Below are 26,678 nucleotides of genomic sequence, written 5' to 3' on the forward strand. Positions count from 1 at the left end.
TTTTAGTTGTTTTAACCAGACAGGTTTGTCACACTAACCAGCCTGCTCTATTGCTGGACAGGAATCCTGACACTGTTAAAAGGACTGGCAACTCATTACCATGTTGCGGTCTCTAATTTTTTTTTTAAGATTTTATTTATTTATTTGACAGGCAGAGATCACAAGTGGGCAGAGAGGCAGGCAGAGAGAGGGGGAAGCAGGCTCCCTGCAGAGCAGAGAGTCTGATGTGGGGCTCGATCCCAGGACCCTGTATACCCATATACACTCCATGTGAATGAGAAAAGGGTGCATCTATACCTTTTGATAACATGGTAGATTAAATATAATATCATAATGTATTTTCTTAATTTACATTTCTTTGAATACATGAGATTGATATTGTTACATGCATTTATTACCCAGTTAAAAGTGTGTCTTCACATCATTTGTCTATTTTTAATGAATTATTAATACATTTTGCATATTTATAAGGGTTCTACCTTATTATGGATTTTTTTCGTTTGTTTTATATTAAAAACATTAATTTTTTATAGTAAGCTACTGTAATAAAATTTACTCTTAACTATTTTTAAAGTATATTTTCCATATTGTTTTGCTACAATCACCAGAATCTTTCCATAGAACTCTTTTCATCTTGTAAGACTGAAACTCTATATGCATTAAACAGTTAAGTCTCCATTCTCCCCTTCCCTAGTCCCTGGCAACCACCATTCCACCTTTCTTTGAATTTCAATAATCTAGGTACTTGATATAAGTGAACAGCAATTGTCTTTTTGTGACTGGCTTATTTTACATGGGTTAATGTCTTCAAAGTTGAATCACATTGTAGCATGTCTCACAATTTCCAGCTTTTCATTTATTTTTTTAAAAGATTATTTATTTATTTGACAGACAGAGACCTCAAGTAGGCAGAGAGGCAGGCAGAGAGAGAGGATGAAGCAAACTCCCTGCTGAGCAGAGAGCCCGATGCGGGGCTCCATCCCAGGATCCTGGGATCATGACCTGAGCTGAAGGCAGAGGCTTTAACCCATTGAACCACCCAGGCGCCCCAATTTCCTCCTTTTCAAAAGTGGAATAACATTTGACTGTGCGTGTGTGTGTGTGTGTGTGTATATATATATATATATATATATATACATGGTTGCTTCCATCTTTTGGGTATTGTAAATAATGCTCCTGTGAACATAGGAGCACAACCGCCTATTTTAAGACCTTGCTTCCAATTCTTTTGGGTATATACTTAGAAGAGGAATTGCTGGATCTTATTTTTAATTTTTGAGGAAATTCCATACTGTTTTCCATGGAGGCTCTCCCATTTTACATTCTCACCAACAGTTCCAACATTTTCACTACCACCTGTAATTTACTTTTTCTTTCTTTCTTTCTTTTTTAATCATAGCCATCCTAATCAGTATGAAGTAGCATCTTGTGGTTTTGATTTGCATTCCCCTAATGATTAATGATGTTGAACATCTTTTCATACTTGTTGGCCATTTGTATATCTTCTTTGGAAAAATGTCTGTTCAAGTCCTTTGTCTATTTTTTAGTTGTGTTCTTGTCCAGTTGCAGTTCTTTATATATTCTGGATATATATGCATTTTCAGATGCATGATTTGCAGATGTTTTTCTCCCATTCTGTGGGTTGCCTTTTTACTTTGTTGATTATAACCTTTAATAAATAAAAGATTTTAATTTTCGTGAAATTCAGTTTTACTTTTCCTTTGGTGCTTATGCTTTATGATATCATAACCAAGAAATCATTGCTAAATTCAATGTCATGAGTATTTTTGAGTATTTTTCCCGATGTTGGCAACTAAAAGTATTTTAGTTTTAGGTTTTACATTTAGATCTGATCCATTTGAGGTAAACTTTTGTATATGATGTAAAGTAAGAGCCCAGCTCTTTTGTTTGCATAAGGATACCCAATTTTCTCGGCACCGTTTGTTGAAAAGCCTGTCCTTTCCCACTGAATGGTCTTTGCACCCTTAGCATCTGTATGTCTTCTTTGGGAAAAAATGTCTATACATGTCTTTTGCCCATTTCTGAATTGGATTATTTGTTTTGGGGGGTTTGAGTGTGATAAGTTCTTTATAGAATTTTGAATATTAACTCTATCAGATACTTCATTTGTAAATATCATTTCCCATTCAGTAGGTTGCCTTTTAGTTTTGTTGATTGTTTCCTTTGATGTGCAGAAACTTACTCTGATGAAGTCCCAATAGTGTTTGTTTTTGTTTTTGTTTCCCTTGCCTCAAGAGACATCTAGCAAGAAGTTGCTATGGCTGATGTCAAAGAGGTTACTGTCCATGTTCTTTAGGATTTTAATAGCTTCCTATCTCATATTTAGGTCTTTCTTCCATTTTGGACTTATTTTTGTGGGTATGATGTAAGAAAGTGGTCCAGTTTTCATAACACCATTTGTTGAAGAGACTGTCTTTTTTCCATTGGATATTCTTTCCTGCTCTGTCATAGATTAATTGATCGTATAGTAGTGGGTTCATTTCTGGATTTTTTATTCTGTTCTGTTGATCTGTATGTCTATTTTTGTGCCAGTACCATGCTGTCTTGTTCACTACGCTTTGTAATATAACTCGAAGTCCAGAATTGTGATGCCTCCAATTTTGCTTTGCTTTTTCAAGTTTGCTTTGTCTATTCAGGGTCTTTTGTGTTTCTATACAAATTTTAGGCTTGTTTGTTCTAGTTCTGTGAAAAATATTGTTGGTATTTTGATAGGGATTGCATTAAACCTATAGATTGCTTTGGGTAGTGTAGATATTTTAACAATATTTGTTATTCCAATCCATGAGCATGGAACATCTTTCCATTTCTTTGTAGCATATTCAATTTCTTTCTTCAGTGTTTTATAGTTTTCAGAGTTCAGGCCTTTCACCTCTTTAGATAGGTTTATTCCTAGGTATCTTATGGCTTTTGGTATAATTGTAAAAGGGATTGAGTCGTTGATTTATATTTCTGTTGCTTTGTTATTGATGTATGGAAATGCAACAAATTTCTTTCCTTTTTTTTTTTCTTTCCAAGATTTTATTTAAATCCAAGTTAGTTAACATATAGTGAAGTACTACTTTCAGGAAAAGAATTCAGTGATTCATCACTTATATATAACACCCAGTGCTCATCACAGCAACTGTCCTCATTAATGCCCGTCACCCATTTAGCCCATCTTCTCCACCCATCTCTCCTCCAGCATGCTAAGTTTGTTCTCTGTAGTTAACAGTCTCCTGAAGTGCCTGGATGGCTCAGTTGATTATCTAACTCTTGATCTCGGCTCAAGAGGACTTAAGGGCTCTGCACTCAGTGTGGAGTCTACTTAAGTTTTTCTCTCCTTTCCCTCTACCCCTCCCACTAGTGCTCTCTCTATCTCTCTCCAATAAATAAATAAATCTTTTTGAAAAAATAACAGTGGTGACAGTGGACATCACTCTCTTGTTCTTGACTGTACTGGAAGAGCACTCAGTTTTTCCCTATTGAGGTTGATAATTGCTGGGTCTTTCATATACGTTGGCACCCTTATCAAAAGTCATTTGACTATATATGTGAGGGTTTATTGTTGGGCTTTCTATTTTCTATTCCATTAGTCTGTATGTCTGTCCTTATGCCAGTAATACACTGTTTTGATTACTGTAGCTCTGTAGAAATTTCTGAAATCAGGAATTGTGGGACTTTGTTCTTGCTTTTCCAGATTTGGTCTGGAAATTTGATCTTCCTTTTCAAGATTACTTTCACTATTTGGGGTCCATTGAGATTCCATATGAATTTTAGGATCAATTGTTTCTTATATCTGAAAAAGAAATCTTTGGGATTTAACAGGAATTGTACTGAATCTGTAGATAGCTTTAGGTAGTATATACTTCTTAGAATATTAATGTTCTAATTCATGAATTCAGGATATCTCCATTTATTTACAGCTTATTTGATTTCTTTCTGCAATGTTTTGCGGTTTTCATTATATATGTCTCACCTCTTTGATTAATTCCTATTTTATTCTATTATAAATAGAGTTGTTTTAATTTCATTTTCAGATTGTTCATTGTTCATGTATAGAAATGCAACTAATTGGGATGTGTTGACTTTGTATCTTGCTATTTTGCTGAATTTGTTTATTAGTTCAAATGGATGGTGGGGGCAAGTGGAGTCTTTAGTGTTTCTACATAGAAGAGCATGTCATCTACAAACACATAATTTTACTTCTAACTTTATAATACGGATTTTTAAATTTTATTTTTCTTGACTAATTGCTCTGGCTAGAACATCCAGTACTGTCCTGACTAGAAGTGGTGAAGGTAGGCATTCTTGCCTTTTTCCTGGAAATCTTGGAGGAAAGCTTTCAGTCTTTACCATTAAATATGATTTTAGCTATGGGCTTTTCATATATAGTTTGTATTATGTTGAAGTAGTTTCTTTCTATTGCCAGTTTGTTGAGTGTTTTTTATCATGAAAGGGTTATGGATTTTGTCAAATGCTTTTTCTGCACCAATTGAAATAATCATTTTTCCTTCTGTTAATGTGTGTTACATTAATTTTTGCTGAACCATCCTTGTAGTCCAGCATTAAATTCCACTTGGTTATGGTGTATAATCCTTATAATATGCTGTTGAATTCAATTTGCTAGTATTTGTTGATGATTTTTACATCAGTGCTCATAAGAGATACTGGTTTCTAGTTTTCTCATAGTATCTTATAGTCTTGCTTTGGTATCAGAGTAATGCTGGCCTCATAGAATGAGTTTGGAATTCATCACTCCTCTTCATTTCTTTGGAAGAGTTTGAGGAGGATTTGCGTGAATGTTTTAAATGTGTGATAGAATTCACCAAAGACACTATCTGGTCCTAGGCCTTTTCTTGTTAGAAGGTTTTGGATTACTGATACAGTCAACTTACTAGTTATGTGTCTGTTCAGATTTTCTATTTCTTTATGATTCAGTCTTGGTAGGGTGTATGTTTCTTATAATTTGTCCATTTTATCCAGTTTACTCCATTTGTTGGCATGCAGTTGCTCATAGTACTCTTATAATCCTTTTTATTTTTGTATGATTGGTAATAATGTGGCACCTTTCATTTCTGATTTTAGTTATTCAAATCTTCTTTTTTCTTAGACAACCCAAATAAAAGTTTGTCAGTTTTGCCTGCCTTTTTGAATAACTATCTCTTGGTTTTGCTGGTTCTATTATTTTTCTGTTTATTTTGCTTATCTCTGCTTAGTCTTTCCTAGCTTTGGATTAGTTTGCTCTTTTTCTAGTTGGTTAAGATGCAAAGTTAGGTTGTTGATTTTGGCTCCTTCTTCTTTAATGTAAGCATTAATAGCTATATATTTCCCTTTTAGCACAGCTTTTGATGCATCCCATAATTTTTGGTATGTTATATTTTTATTTCCATGGGTTTCAAGATAACTTGTGATATCTTCTTTGGTTGGTTAAGTGTTTAACTTCCACATATTTGTGGATTTTTCCAGTTTTCATTTTGCTCTTGATTCCTAGTTTAATTTCATTATGATTGAGAAAGATAATTTGTATGATTTCAATCTTTTTTTATTAATGCATCTTTTATGGACAACACATAGTCTATCCTAAATACATGTTTACTTTTTTGATGTGCTTTATGATTTTAAAAAATTTTTAAAGATTTTTTATTTATTTGAAAGAGAGAAAAACCACAAGTAGGCAGGCAGAAAGAGAGGGGGAAGCAGGCTCCCCTCTGAGCAGAGAGCCCAGTGTGAGGCTCGATCCCAAGACCCTGAGATCATGACCTGAGCCCAAGGCAGAGGCTTAGCCCACTGAGCCATCCAGGCACCCCTGGATTCTTAAAAAGGTCAGTTTTCCAAACTGCAAAATCTGAGAGAACAGTCTGCACAAGACCATGCTTATTTCAGACACCAGCTGCAAGTTTGGATCTTCAGGGCTGCCCTCATTTCTGACGAGCTGGCTATAGATAAGGAGGTACCCACAGACACCCCCACATTTGATAATTCACAACAGTGGTTCACAGAGGTCAGGGAAGAACTATATTATGATTACAGTTTATTTTATTTTATTTTTTTAAAAACGATTATTTATTTATTTATTTATCTGACAGAGAGAAATCACAAGTAGATGGAGAGGCAGGCAGAGAGAGAGAGAGGGAAGCAGGCTCCCTGCTGAGCAGAGAGCCCGATGCAGGACTCGATCCCAGGACCCTGAGATCATGACCTGAGCCGAAGGCAGCGGCTTAACCCACTGAGCCACCCAGGTGCCCTGATTACAGTTTATTTTAATAAAAGATACAAAGAACCAGCCAAAAGTAGAGACACCAAGGGCAAGGTCTCCGAGACCTGCAAACATGAAGGGGCCCTCCTGACATTTCAGTGTTTAAAAGAATAAGCTCTCTAGAGAGCATCATTGTACAGGGTTATTTGTTTTTGTGTGTTTCAGTTTCTTTATGTAGGCATGATTGAGTGAGTCATTGCTGAATCCTCAATGTGATACAATCTCCAGCCTCCTTCCCTTCCCAAAAGTCAAACTGATATCATGGTGGCTCAAAGCATCAATACTTTAGTTATATGGTTGGTCTTTCTGGCATGGCCAGCCTCCATACTAAATCATCACATTAGCAAAAATTATATAGGGGTATGTTGTGAGTCATAAACTATAGTTATAAACTATCAGGTGTGGTCCAAGGGGCTCACTATGAATAACAGTGACACTCCTTCCAGGAATATAGAGGCTTTAGATGGACCACAAAGTTCTGCCAAATACTTTATTAAACAATTTTTTTTAAAAATTCACAATGCAGGGATGCCTGGGTGGCTCAGTTGGTTGGACGACTGCCTTCGGCTCAGGTCATGATCCCGGAGTCCCAGGATCGAATCCCACATCGGGCTCCCAGCTCCATGGGGAGTCTGCTTCTCCCTCTGACCTTCTCTATGCTCATGCTCTCTCTCACTGTCTCTCTCTCTCAAATAAATAAATAAAATCTTTAAAAAAATTCACAATGCAATTCTGATTATGAGTGAAAGTAATATATTGATTTAGAATTAATGGCTTTACGTTGTTCTTCACATAGAAAAGCAAAGTATGCATCTTCTCCCTTTATGCAGATTTATGGTGGGGGGGCATTGGGTCCCTCATTAGAATTGTAAAGCTTCTGCCTTTTTCTTGTAAAGTTTATTTTTAGGCTATTTTCCCTCTTCATTTTTGTTGTCAATGTTACAGTTTTCTTCTGCGGTTAATTATTTTCTATTTTCCCTTATTGCTTTCTAAAATTGATTCTAAAATTGCAAAATGATACATTCTTATTTGAAACAGTAAGTATAAATACTACAGTAATCTCCCTTCTACATAGATTCTACATTCTATTAGGCACCTTTTATTTATGTAATGACTCATTTCTGGTGTTTTACAAGTCAAAACATGCACATAATTCTTTTTAATGATTACTATCATTAGCTGTTGTTATTATTTTTGTGACATTTCTTTTTTTTTTTTTTTTCTTTTTTCTTTTTTTTTTTTTAAATTTTTTATTTTTTATAAACATATATTTTTATCCCCAGGGGTACAGGTCTGTGAATCACCAGGTTTACACACTTCACAGCACTCACCAAATCACATACCCTCCCCAATGTCCATAATCCCACCCCCTTCTCCCAAACCCCCTCCCCCCGGCAACCCTCAGTTTGTTTTGTGAGATTAAGAGTCACTTATGGTTTGTCTCCCTCCCAATCCCATCTTGTTTCATTTATTCTTCTACCCACTTAAGCCTCCATGTTGCATCACCACTTCCTCATATCAGGGAGATCATATGATAGTTGTCTTTCTCTGCTTGACTTATTTCGCTAAGCATGATACGCTCTAGTTCCATCCATGTTGTTGCAAATGGCAAGATTTCATTTCTTTTGATGGCTGCATAGTATTCCATTGTGTATATATACCACATCTTCTTGATCCATTCATCTGTTGATGGACATCTAGGTTCTTTCCATAGTTTGGCTATTGTGGACATTGCTGCTATAAACATTCGGGTGCATGTGTCCCTTTGGATCACTACATTTGTATCTTTAGGGTAAATACCCAATAGTGCAATTGCTGGGTCATAGGGCAGTTCTATTTTCAACATTTTGAGGAACCTCCATGCTGTTTTCCAGAGTGGCTGCACCAGCTTGCATTCCCACCAACAGTGTAGGAGGGTTCCCCCTTTCTCCGCATCCTCGCCAGCATCTGTCATTTCCTGACTTGTTGATTTTAGCCATTCTGACTGGTGTGAGGTGATATCTCATTGTGGTTTTGATTTGTATTTCCCTGATGCCGAGTGATATGGAGCACTTTTTCATGTGTCTGTTCGCCATCTGGATGTCTTCTTTGCAGAAATGTCTGTTCATGTCTTCTGCCCATTTCTTGATTGGATTATTTGTTCTTTGGGTGTTGAGTTTGCTAAGCTCTTTATAGATTCTGGACACTAGTCCTTTATCTGATATGTCGTTTGCAAATATCTTCTCCCATTCTGTCAGTTGTCTTTTGATTTTGTTAACTGTTTCCTTTGCTGTGCAAAAGCTTTTGATCTTGATGAAATCCCAGTAGTTCATTTTTTTCCCTTGCTTCCCTTGCCTTTGGCGTTGTTCCTAGGAAGATGTTGCTGCGGCAGAGGTCGAAGAGGTTGCTGCCCGTGTTCTCCTCAAGGATTTTGATGGATTCCTTTCGTACATTGAGGTCCTTCATCCATTTTGAGTCTATTTTTGTGTGTGGTGTAAGGGAATGGTCCAATTTCATTTTTTCTGCATGTGGCTGTCCAATTTTCCCAGCACCATTTATTGAAAAGGCTGTCTTTTTTCCATTGGACATTCTTTCCTGCTTTGTCGAAGATTAGTTTGACCATAGAGTTGAGGGTCTATTTCTGGGCTCTCTATTCTGTTCCATTGATCTATGTGTCTGTTTTTTGTGCCCAGTACCATGCTGTCTTGATGATGACAGCTTTGTAATAGAGCTTGAAGTCCGGAATTGTGATGCCACCAACGTTGGCTTTCTTTTTCAATATCCCTTTGGCTATTCGAGGTCTTTTCTGGTTCCATATAAATTTTAGAATTATTTGTTCCATTTCTTTGAAAAAGATGGATGGTACTTTGATAGGAATTGCATTAAATGTGTAGATTGCTTTAGGTAGCATAGACATTTTCACAATATTTATTCTTCCAATCCAGGAGCATGGAACATTTTTCCATTTCTTTGTGTCTTCCTCAATTTCTTTCATGAGTACTTTATAGTTTTCTGAGTATAGATTCTGTGCCTCTTTGGTTAGGTTTATTCCTAGGTATCTTATGGTTTTGGATGCAATTGTAAATGGGATTGACTCCTTAATATCTCTTTCTTCTGTCTTTGCTGTTGGTGTAGAGAAATGCAACTGATTTCTGTGCATTGATTTTATATCCTGACACTTTACTGAATTCCTGTATAAGTTCTAGCAGTTTTGGAGTGGAGTCTTTTGGGTTTTCCACATATAGTATCATATCATCTGCGAAGAGTGATAATTTGACTTCTTCTTTGCCGATTTGGATGCCTTTAATTTCCTTTTGTTGTCTGATTGCTGAGGCTAGGACCTCTAGTACGATGTTTGAATAGCAGTGGTGATAATGGACATCCCTGCCGTGTTCCTGACCTTAGCGGAAAAAGCTTTCAGTTTTTCTCCATTGAGAATGATATTTGCGGTGGGTTTTTCATAGATGGCTTTGATGATATTGAGGTATGTGCCCTCTATCCCTACACTTTGAAGAGTTTTGATCAGGAAGGGATGTTGTACTTTGTCAAATGCTTTTTTCAGCATCTATTGAGAGTATCATATGGTTCTTGTTCTTACTTTTATTGATGTGTTGTATCACATTGACTGATTTGCGGATGTTGAACCAACCTTGCAGCCCTGGAATAAATCCCACTTGGTCGTGGTGAATAATCTTTTTAATGTACTGTTGAATCCTATTGGCTAGTATTTTGTTGAGTATTTTCGCATCTGTGTTCATCAAGGATATCGGTCTATAGCTCTCTTTTTTGGTGGGATCCTTGTCTGGTTTTGGGATCAAGGTGATGCTGGCCTCATAAAATGAGTTTGGAAGTTTTCCTTCCATTTCTATTTTTTGGAACAGTTTCAGGAGAATAGGAATTAGTTCTTCTTTAAATGTTTGGTAGAATTCCCCCGGGAAGCCGTCTGGCCCTGGGCTTTTGTTTGTTTGGAGATTTTTAATGACTGTTTCAATCTCCTTACTGGTTATGGGTCTGTTCAGGCTTTCTATTTCTTCATGGTTCAGTTGTGGTAGTTTATATGTTTCTAGGAATGCATCCATTTCTTCCAGATTGTCAAATTTATTGCCGTAGAGTTGCTCATAGTATGTTCTTATAATAGTTTGTATTTCTTTGGTGTTGTGATCTCTCCTCTTTCATTCATGATTTTATTTATTTGGGTCCTTTCTCTTTTCTTTTTGATAAGTCGGGCCAGGGGTTTATCAATTTTATTAATTCTTTCAAAGAACCAGCTCCTAGTTTCGTTGATTTGTTCTATTGTTTTTTTGGTTTCTATTTCATTGATTTCTGCTCTGATCTTTATGATTTCTCTTCTCCTGCTGGGCTTAGGGTTTCTTTCTTGTTCTTTCTCCAGCTCCTTTAGGTGTAGGGTTAGGTTGTGTACCTGAGACCTCTCTTGTTTCTTGAGAAAGGCTTGTACCGCTATATATTTTCCTCTCAGGACTGCCTTTGTTGTGTCCCACAGATTTTGAACCGTTGTATTTTCATTATCATTTGTTTCCATGATTTTTTTCAATTCTTCTTTAATTTCCCGGTTGACCCATTCATTCTTTAGAAGGATACTGTTTAGTCTCCATGTATTTGGGTTCTTTCCAAACTTCCTTTTGTGGTTGAGTTCTAGCTTTAGAGCATTGTGGTCTGACAATATGCAGGGAATGATCCCAATCTTTTGATACCGGTTGAGTCCTGATTTAGGACCGAGGATGTGATCTATTCTGGAGAATGTTCCATGTGCACTAGAGAAGAATGTGTATTCTGTTGCTTTGGGATGAAATATTCTGAATATATCTGTGATGTCCATCTGGTCCAGTGTGTCATTTAAGGCCTTTATTTCCTTGCTGATCTTTTGCTTGGATGACCTGTCCATTTCAGTGAGGGGAGTGTTAAAGTCCCCTACTATTATTGTATTATTGTTGATGTGTTTCTTTGATTTTGTTATTAATTGGTTTATATAGTTGGCTGCTCCCACATTGGGGGCATAGATATTTAAAATTGTTAAATCTTCTTGTTGGACAGACCCTTTGAGTATGATATAGTGTCCTTCCTCATCTCTTATTATAGTCTTTGGCTTAAAATCTAATTGATCTGATATAAGGATTGCCACTCCTGCTTTCTTCTGATGTCCATTAGCATGGTAAATTCTTTTCCACCCCTCACTTTAAATCTGGAGGTGTCTTCGGGCTTAAAATGTGTTTCTTGGAGGCAACATATAGATGGGTTTTGTTTTTTTATCCATTCTGATACCCTGTGTCTTTTGACAGGGGCATTTAGCCCATTCACATTCAGGGTAACTATTGAGAGATATGAATTTAGTGCCATTGTATTGCCTGTAAGGTGACTGTTACTGTATATGGTCTCTGTTCCTTTCTGATCTACCACTTGTAGGCTCTCTCTTTGCTTAGAGGACCCCTTTCAATATTTCCTGTAGAGCTGGTTTGGTATTTGCAAATTCTTTCAGTTGTTGTTTGTCCTGGAAGCTTTTAATCTCTCCTTCTATTTTCAATGATAGCCTAGCTGGATATAGTATTCTTGGCTGCATGTTTTTCTCGTTTAGTGCTCTGAAAATATCATGCCAGCTCTTTCTGGCCTGCCAGGTCTCTGTGGATAAGTCAGCTGCCAATCTAATATTTTTACCATTGTATGTTACAGACTTCTTTTCCCGGGCTGCTTTCAGGATTTTCTCTTTGTCATTGAGACTTGTAAATTTTACTATTAGGTGACGGGGGGTGTGGGCCTATTCTTATTGATTTTGAGGGGCATTCTCTGAACCTCCTGAATTTTGATGCTCGTTCCCTTTGCCATATTGGGGAAATTCTCCCCAATAATTCTCTCCAGTATACCTTCTGCTCCCCTCTCACTTTCTTCTTCTTTCTGGAATCCCAATTATTCTAATGTTGTTTCGTCTTATGGTGTCACTTATCTCTCGAATTCTCCCCTCGTGGTCCAGTAGCTGTTTGTCCCTCTTTTGATCAGCTTCTTTATTCTCTGTCATTTGGTCTTCTATATCACTAATTCTTTCTTCTGCCTCATTTATCCTAGCAGTGAGAGCCTCCATTTTTGATTGCACCTCATTAATAGCTTTTTTTATTTCAACTTGGTTAGATTTTAGTTCTTTTATTTCTCCAGAAAGGGCTTTTATATCTCTCGAGAGGGTTTCTCTAATATCTTCCATGCCTTTTTCGAGCCCGGCTAGAACCTTGAGAATTGTCATTCTGAACTCTAGATCTGACATATTACCGATGTCTGTATTGATTAGGTCCCTAGCCTTCGGTACTGCCTCTTGTTCTTTTTTTTGTGTTGAATTTTTCCGTCTTGTCATTTTGTCCAGATAAGAGTAAATGAAGGGGCAAGTAAAATACTAAAAGGGTGGATATGCTTTAACCAAATTAGAAGAGATCCAAAATCGTGAGTGGGGAAAAGGGGATAAAAAGAGGTTCAAAAAGGAAGAAAGAAAAAAGAAAAAAAAAAGAAAAGAAAAGAAAAGAATTTTTAAAAAAAGAAAACACCTAAGAAAAATGTAAAAAAAATATATATATATTAGATAAACTAGTATAAAATCGTTAAAAAAGAAAAAGGTAACAGTTAAAAAAAAATTTTACCCGAAGGCGAGAAAAAAAAAATGAAAAAGAAAAAATTAAATTAACTGCAAGCCAAAAAAAAATCACAGGAAAAAAGCCATGAGTTCCGTGCTTGGTTTTCTCCTCCTCTGGAATTCTGCTGCTCTCCTTGGTATTGAAACCGCACTCCTTGGTAGGTGAACTTTGTCTCGGCTGGATTTCTTGTTGATCTTCTGGGGGAGGGGCCTGTTGTAGTGATTCTCAAGTGTCTTTGCCCCAGGCGGAATTACACCGCCCTTACCCGGGGCCGGGGTGAGTAATCCGCTCGGGTTTGCTTTCAGGAGCTTTTGTTCCCTGAGCGCTTTCCGTAGAGTTCCAGAGGACGGGAATACAAATGGCGGCCTCCTGGTCTCCGGCCCGGAGGAGCCGAGAGCCCAGGGCCCCACTCCTCAGTGCGCCCTCAGAGAACAGCGCCCAGTTACTCCCGTCTGCCTGACCTCCGGCCGCGCTCCGAGCTCACCGAGCCTGCGACCGGTTCAAGGTAACACGGAGCTGCGAGCTTACTGTCGGCTCTGTCTCTGTAGCCGGCTTTCCTGTTCCAATACCCGCAAGCTCTGCGACACTCAGACACCCCCGATCCTTCTGTGACCCTGCGGGACCTGAGGCCACGCTGACCCCGCGTGGGCTTCGCCCCGGTTTAGCCTCTGGAGCGATGTCCCTCAGCGGAACAGACTTTTAAAAGTCCTGATTTTGTGCGCGGTTGCTCCGCCGCTTGCCGGGAGCCGGCCCCTCCCCCGGAGTCTATCTTCCCGTCGCTTTGGATTCACTTCTCCGCCGGTCCTACCTTTCAGAAAGTGGTTGTTTTTCTGTTTCCAGAATTGCTGTTCTTCTTCTCTTCGATCTGCCGATGGATTTTCAGGTGTTTGCAATCTTTAGATAAGCTATCTAGCTGATCTCCGGCTAGCTGAAGCAGTCTCAGCTTGCTACTTCTCCCTATTTTTGTGACATTTCTTGACTAATATTCCAGGTTTTAATTTTTTAAAAAAGATTTTATTTATTTGAGATAGAGCACAAGCAGGGAGGAGGGTCAGAGGGACAAGGATAAGCAGACTCCCTGTTGAGCAGGGATCTCAAAGCAGGATTAGATTCCAGGACCCTGAGATCATGACCTTAGCCAAAGGCAAGTTGCTCAACTGACTGAGCCACCCAGGTCTCCCAATTTTATTCTTTTTTAGTATTTTATTCTTTTTCAGTATAAACACAGGGAGCAGGGAGCCTGACTCAGGGCTCAGTCCCAGCACCCTGGGATCATGACCTGAGCCCAAGGCAGATACTTAACTGACTGAGCCACCCAGGTGCCCCTTAACATTTTTTTTAACACTTACTCCTTAATCTCTTTGACTTTGTTCTGTTTTCTCAGGTATCTTAATGTTGGAGTGCTTTAGGGTTGTTCATTACTTGCTCCTTTCTCTTCTGTTTATCCACACTCATTCTCTTGGTAATGTATTCTCTTTTATTACCACGTATATGTTGGCAGGTGCTTGGGTGGTTCAGTCAGTTAAACATTTGTCTTCAGCTCAGGTCATGATCTCAGAGTCCTGGGATCAAGTCCTGGGTTGAAGCCCCCTCTGCCTGCTGCTCCTCCTGCTTGTGCTCTCTCTCTCTGACAAATAAATAAATAAAATATTTAGGGTGCCTGGGTGGCTCAGTGGGTTAAGCGTTTGCCTTTGGCTCACGTCGTGGTCTCAGAGTCCTGGGATCAAGCCCTGCATCGGGCTCCCTGCTCAGCAGGGTATTATAAAATACTTTTATAAGTAAATAAATAAATAAAATCTTTAAGAAACACACGCATACAAACTACCATGTATATGTTGGCAATTCCTAGTTTAAAATTCCAGACCTCTATCTTAAACTCAGTCTTATGGGTCCATCTGCCTTCTCAGCATTTCCATTTCATTCTCTAAAAAAATACCTTAAAAGTTTATTATATTCAAAATTGAACTCCAGATCTTCCATATCTTTCTACCTGAACCTGCTGTGCCCATGGCCTTCCCCTTCACTGTTGTTGGTTAATCCATCCTGCCATTGCTCAGACCATAGATTTGGAAGGCTTGCTTGTCTCATTTTTTCTGTTACAGTTCATATCCAATCTGTCAGGATATCCTCTTGGCATTTCCTACAAAATATACCTAGAATTGATAGCTCCTTGGTCTGGTTACTCATCTCTCCACCTGGATTACTAAAATCTTAGGTCCCCTTGCTTCTTCCCTATTTTCCACCTTTCAGTATTTTTATTAAACTGTAAATAGATATCACTCCTTTACTCCACAAACACTTCAGTAGTTCTCTATCCCTCTCAAGGTAAGAGCCAAATTCCTTAGAAAGCATATGAAGCTTAAATAATCTTTTATCTCCTGACTTCATCTCCTACTACACCTCTCCAGTAACACTGGCCTACTTGCTATTTCTCAAACATAGAAAACATGCTTCTACTTTTAGGCTGTTTCCTTTTCCCAGAATGCTTTCTCCATATATCTAAGTGATTAACTTCTTTGCTTGCTTCAAATCTTTGCTTAAATGTTAACTTACTAATTATTTTTACCTCTTGCTTCACCAGCATTCCTAATCTCTTTTATCCTGCTTTTCATTTTCTGTGGCACATAGTACTTCCTAATATATAATTAAATTTACTCATTTAGCATTTATTTCCTATCCCTCCTAAGAATATAAGGTCCAAGGGGTGCCTGGGTGGCTCAGTCCTTAAGCATCTGCCTTTGGCTCTGGTCATGATCCCAGGGTCCTGGGATTGAGCCCCGCATTGGGCTCCCTGCTCAGTGGGAAGCCTACTTCTCCCTGTCCCACTCACCCTGCGTGTGTTCCCTCTTGCTGTCTCTCTCTGTGTGTCAAATAAATAAGTAAAATCTTAAAAAATTCAGAAGATTATATGGCACAAGTTTCAGTGAATATTCTTGAAAGAAGCAACTATAAGAATGAAAGTTATTTTAGTGCCTGTGTTAATTATACATGCATAAAATTATAACCAAGTCCTTCCACTTGTTTTTTTTTTTTTAAGATTTTATTTATTTATTTGACAGACAGATATCACAAGTAGGCAGAGAGGCAGGCAGAGAGAGAGGAGGAAGCAGGTTCCCTACTGAGCAGAGAGCCTGATGCAGGGCTTGATCCCAGGATGCTGGGATCATGACCTGAGCCGAAGGCAGAGGCTTTAACCCAGTGAGCCACCCAGGCACCACTAGTCCCTCCACTTCTAAAATTTCTTAGATTTACCTTACTGATTTCCTTATAATTCGAATAATTCCTCCTCAAGTTTCTGTGTGACCTGTTTTGTTTCTTGCAAACATTAGAACTATAAAAGCCAATTTTCTTGTGGCTTTATTAAATTTGCATACTTCACTGTATGAATGTACTTTCATAAATATTTCTTCTAGTACATGATAGAGGAGACATTTTCTTTTTTTTTTTTAGTATATGTACTTATGAACATATACTAACTGTATATATGTCTATATATGTAACATATACTTCAATTTGTACTGTTGAAGCAAGCACAAGACGTTTTCTTTAATTATTATTTTTCAGGCTGGGAATCTATGTGTGACACTGAAGAATTAACTTCAAAGCAGAACATTTATGAAGCCCAGTCATCACAGAAGATAATAGAAAAACTCACAAGCTATGGCTTTGAGTATTCTAGTTTGAGAGAAGAATGGAAATGTGAGGGCAATTTTGAGAAACAGTCAGTTAATCAGAAGGCATGTTTCAAGGAAGAGACAATCACTCATGAAGAAGCCCTTATTAATAAAAGAGCACAAGAATATAACAAATCTTGGGGAGGTTTCCATCTGAACACACTGCTTCATACACAACAGATAATCACCAAAGAGGAAAAAGTACATAAGCATGATACACATAAGAAAAGCTTTAAAAAAAATTTAATGGCCATTAAGCCCAAGAATATCTATACAGAGAAGAAACTCTTGAAATGTAATGACTGTGAAAAAGTCTTTAGCCAGAGCTCATCTCTTACTCTTCATCAAAGAATTCATACTGGAGAGAAACCATATAAATGTGTAGAATGTGGAAAAGCCTTTAGCCAGAGATCAAATCTTGTTCAACATCAGAGGATTCATACTGGAGAGAAACCCTATGAATGTAAGGAATGTAGGAAAGCCTTCAGTCAGAATGCACACCTTGTTCAACATCTGAGAGTTCATACTGGAGAAAAACCTTATGAATGCAAGGTGTGTAGGAAAGCCTTTAGCCAGTTTGCTTACCTTGCTCAACATCAGAGAGTTCATACTGGAGAGAAACCTTATGAATGTATTGAATGTGGGAAAGCATTTAGCAATAGATCATCCATTGCTCAACACCAGAGAGTTCATACTGGTGAGAAACCATACGAATGTAATGTCTGTGGAAAAGCATTTAGCCTTCGTGCATACCTTACTGTACATCAGAGAATACATACTGGAGAGAGACCTTATGAATGTAAGGAATGTGGGAAGGCTTTCAGCCAGAATTCACATCTTGCTCAACATCAGAGAATTCATACTGGAGAAAAACCTTATAAATGTCAAGAATGTAGGAAAGCATTCAGCCAGATTGCCTACCTTGCCCAACATCAAAGAGTTCATACTGGAGAGAAACCCTATGAATGTATTAAATGTGGAAAGGCTTTTAGCAATGACTCATCCCTTACTCAACATCAGAGAGTTCATACTGGAGAGAAGCCTTATGAATGTAATGTTTGTGGAAAGGCTTTTAGTTACTGTGGATCCCTCGCCCAACATCAGAGAATTCATACTGGAGAGAGACCTTATGAATGTAAGGAATGCAAGAAAACTTTCAGGCAGCATGCACACCTTGCTCATCATCAGAGAATCCATCTTGGGGAATCACTCTCACCACCCAATCCAGTCAATCACCAAGTCCTCTAGACATTCTCATAAATATTTCCAGAATTTATACTCTTTTCTCTATGTCTAATGTTGACATAGTCTACAGTTCATCTCACCTGGATCACTATGCTGTAGCTTTCTAACATGTCTTCCTGTATCAACTTTTGGTCCCTTTAAATTCATTTCCCACCATGACCCAAACTGATTTTTTTTGAGTGTAAGAATACATCACTGCCTCCAATTAAAACTTTTTTGGGGCTTACTGTTGTTCTTAAGCTAATATCTACAGTCTTAAAATTGTCTATGAGGCATTTCATATCTGGTTCTAAACCTTTCAGCCTTATTTTGTTCCAGTCTCCTTCTCTGAGCACTAGGCAATTCCCAGGACTAAAAGCTTAGATTCTGGAAAATCATAGCTCTACCACTACTGTGGCATTATGTGACTTTGAGAATTTGTTTGACCTATGTAAACCTCAGGGTTTTCTTTAATTCTTAAAATAGGGATAATAAAGGATACTGTATTGTAGAAATGTGATTATTAAATGAAATAGTGTCTGTCATAGATTGATGCATATTAAGTAATAAATTTGCATGTAAAGTGCTTCACATAGCACAACAGCAGATTTTCAATAAGTCATGATAGCTTACATGTAGTGAGTGCCTACTATGCACCAGGCACTGTTCTACATACTCAACATATATAAACTCACTCGTCACAGCTAGAATAAGATTCCTCAGTGGGTAAAGTAGAACATTCCTGGGAAGCAGCAGGTCAGAATTGAGAAAACCCAAGCATTTGAGAAACATAAGTGGGAGTCTTCATACTCTAGATAAGTAATCAATATAGACACAAGTAGTAGACCTACACCTACAACCAGTTTTAGGAAGTTTCTAAAGATAATTGGATAAACCAATCAATATAAAGAAAATGGGGATTCACACAGAATACAGAACTCACATTTAGATCAAGGAAAGAAAACACTATCACGATTAACTCCAAAAAACAATAAACATAGAAAATTCATACTATTCCATAAAAAGACACCAGGCTCAGGCAATTGTATTGGGTGAATCTAGGTAAATTTAAGGTTTTAAATTGTTCCATACCACAGAAAAAGTACAAATTTTGTAAATTTTTTAACCAGTGGTTGTAAAATTGAAACCAAAAAGGGGATTGAGGAAAAGAAGTTGCAAATATATATAGGCTTTTACATATTTGAAATATATGTTTCCACTCATTCAGTGAATATTGAGTAGCTACTGTTTGCTGGACACTGTTTTAGATATGAGGAGACAGTAGTGATCAATACTAAGACTATGTCCTCATGGAGTTTAAAGTTATTTAAAGGCTCAAATTGAATTGAAATTGTTCATTTTTAAAAAATTGTTCTTTTTTTAAAAAGGATACATGTTAAAATAATATTAATGAAATGGAACTGGAGAGTATTTTGTATGAGATGGTACCACTTATATAAAGTTTGAAAATATGCAAATTGATACTATGTGTATATGGCTAAATACCATATAGATTTAGTGTTACAACATTCATGGAAATAATAAATCCAATACAGGAGTGACATATGGAAGGGAAAAAATGAGATTGAGAAAAGGATGCAAAGGGAGATATGTTTTAATCATTTACTTCTTTAAAAAATAAGCAACTGTGGCCAATTCTTATAAATTGATAAAACTGGTTGTTGGTTTATAGGTAGGTTCTTATTCTCTGTATCTTTCATAATAAAAAAATAAAGAACATTTAAATATTTGTTCTTGTCAAGTTATTTCCTTGCTATACCTCAGTCATGACACTGGTGTTCCCATCTATATTCACCATTCTCTTCAGAGAGAAGCTGACACATAATTGATCATACAGTCTCTTCATTCTTTTAATGTAGCACATTATATTGATTTTTTTATGTAGGTACCATACCCAGCATGGAGCCCAATGCGGGGCTTGAACTCACGACCATGAGATCAAGACATGAGCTGAGATCAAGAGTTAGATGCTTAACCAATTGAGACACCCTGTCACCTAACATTACATTGATTTTTATAGCTTGTACCACCCTCACAGGACTGGGATAAATTGCATTTGGTCTTAGTGTATAATTCTTTTAATAGGTTGTTGAATTCACTAGCATATTATTATTGCTAGTATTGTGTTGAGGACCTTTGCATCTATATTCATCTGTATTCACAAGGGATACTGGGCTGTAGTTTTTTAATAACAAGGTAATGTTGACCTCACAGAATAAGTTTGGAAGTGATCCCTCTAATTCAAGTTTTGGGAAGAGTTTGAGGAATATTGGTGTTAATTCTTTAAGTGTTTGGAAGAATTCACCAGTGAAACCATCTGGACCTGGGCTTTTCTTTGTTAGGAGGCTTTTGCTTAATGATTTAATTTATTTTTTTCTTTCTTTCTTTTTTTTTTTTTTTTTTTTTTTTTTTGGTTTAGGTCTGTTTGGATTTTCTATTTTTTTGTAGGTCTTTTTGTAGTTTGTGTATTTCTAGGGGTCTATTTCTAGTTTTCCCATTTCATCAAGATTGTCAGAGTGCTTAGCCTACATTTGTCTATAGTATTCTTATAATCCTTTTTCTTTTTGAAAAATTGGTAAAGTCCCTACTTTCATTTCTGTTTTAGTAATTTGAGTCTTCTTTCTCTTGTCTGTTTTAATAGTCAATCTAGCCAAAAGTCTTTCAATTTTGCTGTTATTTTAAAGGAACCAACTCCTGGGTTTGCTGATCATTATATTGTTTTGTTTATCTGTGCTCTAATCTTTACTATTTCCATTCTTCTGACAGCTTTGGGTTTAAATTGTTCTTCTTTCTAATTCCATATTATGTAAAATTACTGATTTGAGATTCTTTTTTAAATAGAAATGCTTACAGCTGTAAATTTCTTTTAGCTCTGATTTGGATGCATTCTGTTAAGTGTTTGTAATGTTATGTTTTTCAGTTTGTCTCAAGATCTGTGATTTCCCCTGTGAAGTATTCTTTGATGTACTCATTAAAAGTCTTTAATTTTCTCATATTTGTGGATTTTCTACTTCTCCTACTATTGATTTCTAGTTTCATTCCACTGGGCCCACTACATCCTCTAAGTTTTGTTATGCATGTTCATTTTCTTTTATCCCAAATTATAATTTCATTTTTGGATTTCTTATTTAATCTAGTGATTTCTTAAGAGTATGTTGTTTCAAAAAAAGAGAGAGAAAGAGAGAGACTCGTAAATACAGAGAACGCACTGGTATTTGCTTAGAGGGGAGGATGGTATGGATGTAGGGGTGGGTTAAATAGATAAAGGGAATTAAAAGGTACAAATTTTCAGTTATATAATAAGTCACAGAGATGAAAAGTACAAAATAATGAATATAGCCAATATTATTGTAGTAATGTTGTTACTACATTACTGTGATGGGCATTGAGTACAGTATTGCATTGTTGAATCTATATGTTTATACATCTGATACTAATAGAACTAATTGCATATTAATATACTTCAAAAAAGTATGTTGCTTAATTTCCACATAGGTTTCATTCCACTGTAATTGGTAAAGATATGTGGTGTATTTTCAGTTTCTTAAAATGTATTAAGATTTGTTTTGTGGCTAATTACATGTTCTATTCTGAAGGTTGTTCAACATGGACTTAAGACAAAAATCAGTGTTTTGCTATTAATAGGTTGAGGATTCTGTTTTGTCTGTTGACTTAAATATAGTGTTCAAGTCTTCTGTTTCCTTACTGATCTTCTATTTCATTGTTTTATTATTTTGTTTTGTTTTCAAGTTTTTATTTAAATTTCAGTCAGTTAAAATAAGGTGTAATATTAGTTTCAGGTGTCAAATTTAGTGACTCATTGTTTATTTATTATTGGAAGTAGAGTAGTCAAGGCTCAAGGTACTATTGTATAACTGTTTGTATATTCAATAATGTCATTTTTTTAAAAGATTTTATTTATTTATTTGACAGACAGAGATCACAAGTAGGCAGAGAGAGAGAGAGAGATAGAGAGGGAAGCAGACTTCCTGCGGAGCAGGGAGCCTGATGCGGGGCTCGATCCCAGGACCCTGAGATCATGACCCGAGCCGAAGGCAGCAGCCCAAACCACTGAGCCACCCAGGCGCCCCAATAATGTCATTTTTTTTGCTTTATATATTCTGCAGGTCTGTTCTTAGATACATATTATAGAGTGAATATTTGTGTGTCTCCCAAATTTATATGTTGAAGCCCTAAGCCCTACTATAAGGAGATGGGGCCTTTGGAAGATAATTAGGATAAGAGGAAGTCATGAGGGACAAACCATCATGATAGGATTTGTGCTCTTATAAGAAAAGATATCAGAGAGCTTATTCTATCTTTCTCTGCACCTGGACATAGAAATGATCATGTGAGCATACAGCAAGATAGTGGCCATCTACAATCCGATAAAAGAGCTTTCACTAAAAAAAAAAAAAAAAAAATTTCTCACCAGAAACTGACATATTGAGACACTGACCTCCAAATTCTAGCATCTAGCATCGTAAAAAAAATTCATTTCTGTTGCTTAAAACACCCAGTCTATGGTATTATTTTATAGAAGCCCAAGCTAAGACAGTGCATATGATTATAATTGTTATATTTTCTTGAAGTTTTAATCAATATCTCTGCCTGACCTCAGAGATTATGTAACAGAAACATCAGTGATGACACACAACATGGAATACAAACTTCGCAAAAATAGTCTGGAGAAGTCACTAAATAAATGGATGGCTGCAGTCCTCAACCAACAAAAATCAGCAATCCCCAAGGAGGGAAATAATCTGATTTCCAAACTTACAACATTATACTACTCAAAATGTCTACATCTCAGCAACAAATTGAAAAGCATTAAAAAATAGGAAAGTATGTCTATCACTGAGGAAATGCAGATATTGAAATCACTAGTCAAATATATTAAACCAGCTATCCAAAATATGCTAAATGAGCTAAGTAAAACACTGGACAAAAAACTAAAGTAAATCAAGAATATAATAAATGAGGGGCGCCTGGGTGGCTCAGTGGGTTAAGCCTCTGCCTTCAGCACAGATCATGACCTCAGGGTCCTGGGATCAAGCCCTGCATCGGGCTCTCAGCTCAGCAGGGAGCCTGCTTCCCTTCCTCTCTCTCTGCCTACCTCTCTGCCTACTTGTGATCTCTGTCTGTCAAATAAATAAATAAAATCTTTTTAAAAAAGAATATAATAAATGAACAAAAATGAATGTTAATTGGAAGATAGAAACTATAAAAAGGAACCCAAAAGAGATTCTGGACCTGAAAAGTACAATAGCTGAAATGAAAAATTCACTAGATGAGTCCAATTGGTAGACCTGATGAGGTAGAAAACTTAGTGAATTTAAAGATAAGGCAATGGAGGGGCGCCTGGGTGGCTCAATGGGTTGAGCCTCTGCCTTCGGCTCAGGTCATGATCTCAGGGTCCTGGAATCAAACCCCGCATCAGGCTCTCTGCTCGGCAGGGAGCCTACTTCTCCCTCTCTCTCTCTGCCTGACTCTCTGCCTACTTGTGATCTCTCTCTGTCAAATAAATAAATAAAATCTTTTTTTTTAAAAGATAAGGCAATTGAAATTATCTAGTCTGAAGACTAGAAACAGAAAGAAAAAAGAGGGCCTGAAAAAGCTATCTGACACCATCAAGCACATCAATATATACATAATAGGAGCCCAGAAGTAGGAAGAAGGAGGCAGAAAAAATATTTGAAGAAATGACTGCCTAAATCTTCCCAAACCTGAAGACAAGAAATACACATTTTCATGACCCTCAATTAACTGCAAGCATGATAAACTCAAAGGGATCAACACTCAGAAGTGTTACAATTAAATTATTGACAAGCAAAGACAAAGGTTCTTGAAAGCAGGAGGCAATCAATTTGCTACATACAAAGGTGCTTCAGTAAAGTTAACAGCTGATTACTCATCAGAAACCATGTAAGTCAGAAGAAAATCAGCTTATATATTTAACATTCCAAAAGAGAAAAAAAAACCAAACCCTGACAGATGTTCTATATCTGGCACAACTAACCTCAAAATGAAAGAGAAATTAAGATACTCCAGCTAAACAAAACCTGAGGGAGTTGCTACTAGGATATCTCTGTTTTAATTTTGTTAAATTAGTATTTATAAAGTAGAGCACCACAATGTTGGATGGTGAACTGGGGTTCCAAAAAAGGCCAAAAAGAAATTGAAATATAGTTTATTACTCACAGGTCCAGGAGGAAGTACACAGCATGCCTCCAGGGGCCACACAGGTAGGTCCAGGCAGAATGCACACAGAAAGTGCAGCAGAACCTAGGGTACATGCTTTCATTAGGGTCTGTAGGTAGTGTTGTAGGGTTCTAATGCTAGGGCCAGACTGCTTAATTCAAATAAAAAAGAGTGGGGTTTATATAAGCTTCATGGGGGACTTATAGAAGGGCCACACAAGGGGAAGGCTCTGGGAAGCAGGGGTAACTGTTTATTACAAGGGCCATTTGGGGAAGTCCTATCAAGAACTTGTGAAGCTATGGGCTGTGATCTAAGGTATGTACCAATGGGAGGGATTGGTTTAGTTTGAGGCCCTGGTTTTATTGATTTCTGTTTTAGTTTCTATTTATTTCTGCTCTAATCTTTATTATTTCCTTCTGTCTACTGGTGTGGGGTTCTGTTTGTTCTTTTTCTAGTTCCTTTAGGTGTAAGATTAGGTTGAGATTTTTCTTCCTTCTTGACGTAGGCCTGTATTGCTATACCCTTCCCTCTTAGAATAGCTTTTGCTGCATCTGAAAGATTTGGGGCTATTATGTTTTCATTTTCACTTGTCTCCATGTATTTTTTTTTATTTCCTCTTTAATTTCTTGGTTGATCCACTCATTGTTTAGTAGCATGTTTTTTATCTTCATATATTTGTGCTCTTTCCAGATTTTCTTCTTGTGGTTAACTTCTAGTTTCACAGTGGTATGCCCAGAAAAGATGCATGGTATGAACTCAGTGTTTTCTCACTTGTTGAGACTTGTTTTATGGCTTAATATGTGATCTATTCCCTTATGTACTTAAAAAGAATGTGTATTCTATTTTAGGATGGAATGTTCTGAATATATCCGTAGCTCCATTTGGTCCAATACGTCTTTCAAAGTCAGTTTCCTTTGTTGATTTTTCTTTTTACCCTTTTAAAAAGCATCTTTCTTTCTTTTTCAGTGTTCCAAGATTCATTGTTTATGTACCACACCCAGTGATCCATACAATACATGCCCTCCTTAATACCCACCACCAGACTCACCCATCCCCCACCCCTGCCTCCAAAACCCTGTTTGTTTCTCAGAGTCCACAGTCTCTCATGCTTCGTCTCCCCCTCTGATTTACCGCAATTCACTTTTCCTTTTCTTCTCCTAATGTCCTCCATGTTATTCCTTATGCTCCACAAGTAAGTGAAACCATATGATAATTGACTTTCTCTGCTTGACTTATTTCACTCAGCATAATCTCCTCCAGTCCTGTTCATGTTGATACAAAAGTTGGGTATTCATCCTTTCTGATGGCTGTGTAATATTCCATTGTATATATGGACCATATCTTCTTTATCCATTTGTCTATTGAAGGGCATCTTGTCTCTTTCCACAGTGGCAATTGTGGCCATTGCTGCTATGAACATTGGGGTGCAGATGACCCTTCTTTTCACTATATCTATATCTTTGGGGTAAATACCCAGTAGTACAATTGCAGGGTCATAGGGTAGCAATATTTTTAAATTTTTTTAAGATTTTATTTATTCATTTGACGGAGAGAGATCACAAGTAGGCAGAACAGCAGGCAGAGGGAGAGGGGGAAGCAGAGAGCCTGATGTGGGGCTTGATCCCAGGGCCCTGAGATCATGACCTGAGCCAAAGACAGAGGTTTAACCCAGTGAGCCATCCAGGTTTCCCTATTTTTAATTTCTTAAGGAATCTCCACACTGTTTTGCACCAACTTGCATTCCCACCAATGGTGTAAGAGGGCTGGATAATCTATCCATTGATCTAAGTGCTGTGTTAAAGTCCCCTACTGTTAATATCGCAACTCATTTGTGTCCCAAAGGTTTTTTTCCTGCTTGCTGAACAAGTATAGATTAGCTCTAGCCCTGGCACCCCACCAAAATTCCCCACCATTCAGTGGAGCTGAAACCACACCTTCTATAATGAAATCTGAACCCCAGACTTAGAGATGGGGCCCATCTTCAAAATTTATCCTTCCCTGGATACTCTCCTTCAGTCTTTGGGTACTCTTCAGAATTCTTTATATCTTATAGTTACTCTTTTACAATAGCTTCATGTTTCTGTATACTCCATCTTGGTCCAGAACTGGAAGTAAAATATCCTTAATGACCACATTAAATGTTTATACTAACTGTAATTAATAATGAATTGGGAGTTATTTCTATACTCTTATGGAAAAATTTTGGAAGATTTATTTATTTGAGGGGGGTGGACAAAGGGAGAAGGAGAGAGTCTCAAGCAGACTCTACTGAGCATGGGCCTCAACCAGGGCTTGATCTCTCGACTCTGAGGTCATTACCCAAGATGAAATAAAGAGTCGGATGTTTAACTGACTAAGCCACCCAAGCGGCCTGTTCTTATGGAAAGTTTTGAGCAAATGAGAAGGAAATTATGAATCACTTCTGATAACCTTTCACTTAGTCACAGGGCTAAAACTGGCAAGAGAGAATGGAAAATTTGGTACTTAGCAGAGGAGCCAAGCACACCGGGGAAAAAAAACCTGAAAATTTTGGCAGTCTGCCCAAATTATGGTATATCATTAAAAGAATATATAGGTATAACAACATGCCACCATAAAAATGAGGTAATTTCATGTAGGAGAGGACCTCTGGGACAGAATATATTTTCCAAAAAGGACCACTCACTCAACTATATCCTACCTCATATGCTCTGC

The 26,678-nt window shown here is 37.3% G+C and overlaps 1 protein-coding gene and 1 long non-coding RNA gene across 7 annotated transcripts in view; one reads left to right on the plus strand and one right to left on the minus strand.

Moving 5' to 3' along the window:
* ZNF570 (zinc finger protein 570) overlaps nucleotides 1–19,690 on the plus strand; it is a 35,100-nt gene extending 15,410 nt beyond the window's left edge. For 5 of the 6 annotated variants that reach the window (XM_013062772.2, XM_013062771.2, XM_013062770.2 and 2 more), the window contains exon 5: nucleotides 16,429–19,689. In XM_013062772.2, the coding sequence (XP_012918226.1) occupies nucleotides 16,429–17,786 (1,358 nt within the window). In that variant the 3' untranslated portion in view covers nucleotides 17,787–19,689. Of the gene's footprint in view, nucleotides 1–16,428 lie in introns of all 6 variants that reach the window. The other variant, XM_013062775.2, reaches the window with a different exon arrangement.
* The window catches only part of LOC123391030, a 39,400-nt gene extending 14,992 nt beyond the window's left edge, over nucleotides 1–24,408 (minus strand). Inside the window, exon 1 of the long non-coding RNA XR_006605671.1 lies at nucleotides 23,985–24,408. This is a non-coding gene — a long non-coding RNA (uncharacterized LOC123391030). The remainder of the gene's footprint in view (nucleotides 1–23,984) is intronic.
* Nucleotides 24,409–26,678: the final 2,270 nt, after the last annotated feature.

Source organism: Mustela putorius, unplaced genomic scaffold, assembly GCF_011764305.1.
Source record: "Mustela putorius furo isolate JIRA1106 unplaced genomic scaffold, ASM1176430v1.1 tig00000174_pilon_pilon_pilon, whole genome shotgun sequence".
Lineage (NCBI taxonomy): Eukaryota > Metazoa > Chordata > Mammalia > Carnivora > Mustelidae > Mustela > Mustela putorius.